This window comes from Vespa velutina, chromosome 1 (genome assembly GCF_912470025.1).
Source record: "Vespa velutina chromosome 1, iVesVel2.1, whole genome shotgun sequence".
NCBI classification, from domain to species: domain Eukaryota; kingdom Metazoa; phylum Arthropoda; class Insecta; order Hymenoptera; family Vespidae; genus Vespa; species Vespa velutina.
Genome location: NC_062188.1, coordinates 19,026,849 through 19,033,835, shown reverse-complemented (window position 1 = coordinate 19,033,835; position 6,987 = coordinate 19,026,849). Strand labels below are relative to the sequence as shown.

The following is a 6,987-nucleotide window of genomic DNA, read 5'->3' as shown; positions in this document are numbered from 1 at the left end:
CACAAATCGAATTTATATTTCTTTTTAAATTTTATTCGATTATCGACAAATTTCTATACCATCGCAGCAAAAAATTGATTCATTCTAATTCGATTTAAAGAGAAATAGAGATAGAGATAGAGATAGAGAAGATAAGGAAAAAAAGTAATTAGTTATTCGATATGGGTACGAAATAGTACACCATATCACAATGACACATAGTATGGAATCGTAGTGTGATTAGCTATATCTCTACATTATGTTTCTCATACGACGTTAATATAATTATTTCTAAAACATATGATCTACTCAAATATTTCTTTTACAATAATTACTCTTCGTAGTCTATCAAAATATTCATCACAGTGCTACGGACACAAGAATTGTGTTCTGTTTATACGTGTAAATAATGATTCCTCTTTATAATAAGGAAATATCACATTACCAGGCCACTCCCTGAAAGCAATTTATGCCAAAAGGGAAAGATTTTGCCTACTCTTTAAAAGGAACAATATATATACATATATACATATATATATATATATATATATATATATATATATATATATATATATATATTACTCTCCGTTTGTCTATAATATTAAAAAGAAAAAAAAAAAAATAAACATAGAAATAATAATAAAATAAAAAAAAAGAAAAAAAATAAAAAAAAAAACGAAACAAAATGAAACGTTTAATTTAATTTGAATTTAACACCGAATAAATCGAATCCATTTATAAAGAACACATTTATATCACAAATTTATAATTTTCTACTATATGTATATATTAGATAAAAATATCTCAACGAGAGGTCCGATATTTTGATATTTCCCATTTTTATCACTCGTTTCTTCCTCGTTTAGGGTTACTACACACATAGATGGCAGTATTATCCCATTAAAAAAAAAAAATCTTAGTTGACTTTACATTAGACTATATTTACAGAGATAAATTGAAAGAATGAGACTTCCCAAGGAGATCTTATAGCTTGCGACAAATTCTGATATTTTGGAAATAAAACGAAAGTAATAGTTTTTTTTTTCTTTTTTCCTTTTTTTTTTGTTCTATTTTCTTTTTTGCATTTTTTTTTCCTTTTCCTTTTTTAAAATCTTCACAATTGTTACAAACTCAACGATTTCAAAAAAAAAAAAAAAAAAAAAAAAAAAAAAAAAAAGAAAAAAGATAGGGATGAAACTAATAACGTTGATAGAAAAACATATTTTTGAGCGAAAAGAATCGAAAGTTACGCAGATCTAACGATTACGTGCAAATCTAAACAAACTATGACTTTTTTCCAATACACTCAAATATCACGAGTAAAATAAAACGAAAACATTTCAATCGTACAATCTTCTATGTAACAGATATTAACTTAAACAAGTAAAACACATACCAACTTTGCAACACGCCATCCCTAACTTCTCCTTCAAAAAAAAAAAAAAAAAAAAAGAAGAAAAACAAAAAGAAAAAAAAAAAGAGAAACAAAATTGATGTAGAAGAAACTATCGCAAGCTAATGCTACTAAGCACATCCCACGTCACAAATATATTTTAAACATACCATAAATAAGAGAGAAGGATCGTAAATATGATCAACTCTCCTATAGCTTTCAAATTGGTTATTGTTATTATTATTATTATAATAATTATTATTATTATTATTATTATTATAATTATTATTATTATTATTATTATTATTATTATTATCTCTCTTAGTGTACCAACGTCAAATTCTTTCTAATATGTGATCCCACTTTCTCGCGTGTGTGTGTGTGTGTGTGTGTGTGTGTGTGAAGAAGAACAAAAAAAAAAAGAAAGAAAGAAAGAAAGAAAGAAAGAAAGAAAAAAAAACAAAAACAAAACAAGATCTTTTAGTTTCCTCTTCTCGCAGTCACATACATAGCGAATCAAACCTCGACATGAAGGGGACTAGGTGGGCGGAGCGATCGGCAGCAACCCCATGGAAAGAGCCACGTGGCTCAGCACCTTGGTGAAAATTTTGGATTTGTAGGACCATGAATATAACTTCTAAGTTCCTTTGGTGGTTCTGATCCAAAATCCGAGGCTGTATCTACATCGGACTTGCGGCAAATGATCATACGTATGTCAGTGTGTAGATAAATCCTGCCTGATTTCCCGGACATGAATCTATAAAAAAGAAACAAAAAAAAAAGAGATATAAATAATATCATTGATATTAATGTAAGTTTAAGAATAAAGGAATGCTATAGAGTATATTTATACCTAAGATGTACGAGGTAGCGTAGGGTTTTATCCCGTAAAGTTCTTTGACGTAAAAAAGTATGAGATCGTGGTGGCATGTCGGAAAGATCATACAGAACTACGAACATCTTGACAACTGTACCCAATGGATTGAGTAGGGTCACTTGAATAGTACCGCTTCTGGGTACCTGATAACCCTTCTTTCCTAGATTAATATGAGCCTATAATAAAGGAAAGAACATTGTAAGCTGGGATAGTTTATTATGGAAAAAATTGATACGTACGAGGTACGGTGTAGAGACTTTGTCATTGTCCCCGAGAGTATAGAAGAACACAGTAACTGGAAGCTTTCGATGTTTAGGACAGAAGGAACCACTCGCACCGAGTTCCGCTGTGAACCCGTGAACAGTCGATACTGGTTCGAGTCTACCGTTCAAAGCTGATTCCTCGAAGCTACCTAAGAGAGCATGACTCTGTGGCCTGTTTCGTGAGGTCGAACGCCTTCTCGGTGGTTCTTCGCCTTCGCATGCATTCTCTGTTTCTCGATCGGTCTCCTCCAACGAGACCGCACCTGGACTTGGTGGTGTATTCAATTCAAAGAGCGCACTAACGAAACAAAAAAAGAAAAAAAAAAGAAAAAAAAAAAATAAAAGAGAAAAATCATTCTTAAAGGATAAAACGAATATATTACAAAGTTTGTTTTAAAAAAATTAATCCACTTCCTGATGTTCGTTTATATTTACATACCTTCTTTTCGAGGAAACGGAATTCAAGCTACTGTCATAGTCGAAACAGCAGCTACCTCTTCTCAATGGGGCGGGACTCGATGTAAGGGGCAAACCAGTCCTACTGTGGAATACCATTGACGCCGCGTTCTCCAAAGACCTTCGAAACCTTTCTTGCTCGATCGCCGAAGGAACAGCTTTGTCGAGTGTCTCATCGTCCTCGGTACTGCTACTGCTGAAGCCGGCCTTGTGATTGTTATTTCGTATTTTGGAAGACGAGAAACTGTTTTGCAAAGAGACCGGCGTAATTTTAACGGCGGATGGAACAGGATCTTTATTATTATGTGCTTTATTATCTCGATTAGTTTGATCTCCGTGTTCATCTTCGTAATCGTCCTTTTTAATTTGATTTGTACTGTACAGCCTGTTCATGGGATCTCCCTTGTTGCAGACGTTACTACGATGATCCTCCTTGTAATTTGTACTATGTATCCTTGAGTTTTGATGTGCGCCATTTGTACTAGAATCTAAAGACGACGATTCCGATCGTTCCTCGATCCTTCCTATCTCCTCCGGAAAATTCGAAAAATCTATTTTTCTCTTTATTTTGACCTCTCTCAAATTACGTGTCGTATTATCAACCGAATTACCAATCTGAATGTTATTGCAAGACAAATTTAAATTCATACTGTTTAAACGTTGAGAAGAATTTCGCACGCATTGTTGTGCTTGTTGTTGTTGTTGTTGTTGTTGTTGTTGTTGCTGCTGCTGCTGCTGTTGTTGTTGTTGTTGTTGTTGTTGTTGCTGCTGTTGTTGTTGTTGTTGTTGTTGTTGCTGTTGTTGCTGTTGTTGTTGTTGTTGCTGCTGCTGCTGTTGAAGATTATCTTCCGTCGCCTTCCTTTCTTGTTCCTTTTTAAAGAGTTGACGAAAACGATTGAATTTTTTATTCAATGCCAACGGCAACGACTTGTCGTCTTCGTACGGTGCGATTCTCAAATCATGTTCGAGTTTCCCGATCGAATTTGGCTGTTCCAACCTAGAATTAGTTTCGTTATCGGTTTTCGCATTCAACGTGGCAATTTGAGATCTGGTCCCATTGGAAATATCCGACAGACCTTTCCGATCCTTGCTAGTTCGCAATATGGCCCCCAATAATACATCTGCCTTATTCGATACACTTTGTAAACAATCGACTGGATTAGCACTCACACGTTTGTCCGTTACGCAAGATTTATCGCTTTTCGATTCGTCGTTCATATAATTTCCTAGCTTGTCCTGCCTCTCGTGGGTTGGATTATAAATATTTTTACTTCCATAAACGCGATCTAATGTGACGCTTTTATCAGCTAATCGATGCTCGTTTTTCTTACAATACCTGTGATTGCAATTCTCGCATGGTTTAATCCGTGCATCCACGTGATTGACAACAAGATATTCATTGGAATCCAAATTGGTAGGAAACTTAGTCGAAGGCTTTTCGAAGGAGCCATCCTCGAGGGATTTCTCATATCTATCGCGTCTCTTGATGGTTTTCAAAGGAGTCCTCTTACGTCCGGAGGGTGTCCTGGCTCTTAACACCGCCAAAACTTCATCGAATTCACGCTGGCTAAGTTCCAAGTTGCAGTTTTTAAACTTGACCTCGTTGCCATGCTGATCCTGAGATTTCAAGTTCGTGTCTTTGGCTTTACTATTTTCAACGTAACCATTGTTAGGTGAAACTCCAAGAACACGACTAGGTACCCTGGTAAACCAATCCAGAATACCACCTTCCTCTTTTGCCTTGTCCTTCTCGGACTGTTGTCCATCCGGGAAAGACAGCTTCGACATCATCTGATTCAAATCTTTGTTAGGCTTCCCACGACATCTTGGATTCTCATCGTTCTTAAATGTTTCCTTACAATCGCTACATCCGAAACCATTTATCGAGGATTTCGATCGAGTTTGATGTACCGTACAGGGCGATTCAAAAGTATCTTGCTTAGATTTGATATATGTGCTCTCGTACGTAGAAGGTCCTGGATTGGATTCGTGGAAAGGCGTAGCTCGTTTGAAGGGATCTATCACAGGTGGTGCAGGCACGGAATACATTCTCGATGATCCATTAAAACGTCCTTCCTTTGGTCCTCGTAAACTCTGAAAGCCGCACTTGCCATTGGCACCGCTATTGTTCCAAGACTCGACGAATGACCATGGTAAGGAAGAATTAAATGGTATGAGGTTCTCGAAGAGACCATTCTTTTCCATCGATTTACTCTCAGCCGGTGTGCCAGTGCAATTAATGTTCTTACGAAATCCGCCACCAGTACTGCCGCCACCACCACCACCACCACCACCGCCGCCGCCGCCGCCGCCACCACCTTCATTACCACAACCACCACCACCACATCCTTTCTCCGATCGTCGCGTTTTCTCTTCTCCTAATTCGCACGATTTCCCTTCCGCACCGTTCATCGTGTTCTCGAGTGTAAGCTTGTAACGTTTTTCAACGTTACCATCTCGTTCCTCGATACTTAACTGCGTCTTAAAGCAACGCTCGAGATTGTCAGAATTTAGATTATTACGACTCTTAAGCGTGTTCTCCTCGAACCGATTCTGATGATGTCCATTTGAAAATTTTATAGCCGTGACTCCACGATTATTCAACATCTCCGAGGACGATCTAGGATAACTCGAGCTCGAACTTGTTATCAAACGATCATTATCTCTTTGCTCTCGTACACTTGACTCCCGGACGGCCGGCAGTGGCATAGCCTGAAACGTTACGCTAGGACTAACATCCGGTGGACCACAAGGAAGGGATCTACGACGTTTTCTCTCGCCGATAGGCCTGGCGATCGATGGGGAAGGCGGAGAAGCATCTTCTTCCTCGCAACGACAATGATGTTTGCCTGGCTTGTTGCATGGTGTATGGAGCCTATCGTCCAGCAGTACTGTTTAAACATACAAACAAACATTCGATTATCGTCTCGCTCAACCGAAACGACTTTTGATATTATCCGATCGTCGTTCAGAAAGGAATAGAAAGATAGAGAGAGAGGGAGAGAGAGAGAGAAAGAGAGATAAGTAGATACGGGACGATCTATTACGTTTTTATCTTTATATTACTCACCCGGCATAACGAGGCCGTCGGAGTTTTGCGAAGTGTTCGTCGATACCACGGGAATCGTTTTGGTTGGAGTTAGCGCCCTAGCGACACCTTCCTCGTCTTTCTCTTTCGTCGGATGTAACGAGCAGCTAAGTATCGGCACCTCTTCCATCCGTGGCAATGCCCAAACGGTGACCTAAAATTTACAGCACAAATCCTCTTCAGGTCCATTAAATGCACTCACACCGCTCGTACAAGATTGGGTAGCCGGTGACTCATCTGCTGGTTAAAAGTAGGTATAGTTAGTGTCCTCGGGCACTAAAATAGAAGCGAGGAAGGTAATACGGTTCGTTCACGAGAAACCACCATGCGGATGTACGGGGTGATGCGATATCTTTATCAAGACGGAGCAGGTCCGTTGTCGATGTCTTTGAGAAGCATCGATGATCGATTTCCAAAAGGATGAAACGTATTCGATATCTCGTTCGTAGACACTAGTCGAGGAGACGAAACGCAAAGGTCTTGGTAGCGACGTCAATTCGCATCGAACACCCTGTATATCGTCAATGGTTCAATGGACGCTGTGATCTCGCTCTTTGGATCTCGCGAGAAATAACAGATTACTTCCGACGCTCTCTCGTGATATATGCATTACGTATGTACATACATAGTATAAAACGTAAATGCAACATCATATACGAGACGTCTATAAGAGGATCTCAAATGCAGACGTTGACTCGAATTCTAACGATAGAACTGTCTTCTTGCAGAAACGATACATATATATATATATATATATATATATATATATATATATATATATATATATATATATTTTAAACAAATCGTGCAAGTCCATGTGCACGCATTTGATCCAGAGATCGGGAGATGGACCATATCCGAAAATAACATATATTTCGAGCGGCACTAGCGTCTGCTAAAATAACGTCTGTGCTAATTTTTTTTTCTTTTT

General features: G+C 38.1%; 1 protein-coding gene across 3 annotated transcripts in view; it reads right to left on the bottom strand.

The window, feature by feature from the left end:
• Positions 1-601: 601 nt before the first annotated feature.
• LOC124946394 overlaps positions 602-6,987 on the bottom strand; it is a 53,377-nt gene continuing 46,991 nt past the window's right edge. For 2 of the 3 annotated variants that reach the window (XM_047487149.1, XM_047487060.1), the window contains exons 5-9: positions 6,039-6,210; positions 2,952-5,859; positions 2,489-2,810; positions 2,226-2,425; positions 602-2,129 (exon numbers count right to left, since the gene is read on the bottom strand). In XM_047487149.1, coding sequence (XP_047343105.1) covers positions 1,961-2,129; positions 2,226-2,425; positions 2,489-2,810; positions 2,952-5,859; positions 6,039-6,210 — 3,771 coding nt within the window. In that variant the 3' untranslated portion in view covers positions 602-1,960. Of the gene's footprint in view, positions 2,130-2,225; positions 2,426-2,488; positions 2,811-2,951; positions 5,860-6,038; positions 6,294-6,987 lie in introns of all 3 variants that reach the window. The other variant, XM_047487224.1, reaches the window with a different exon arrangement.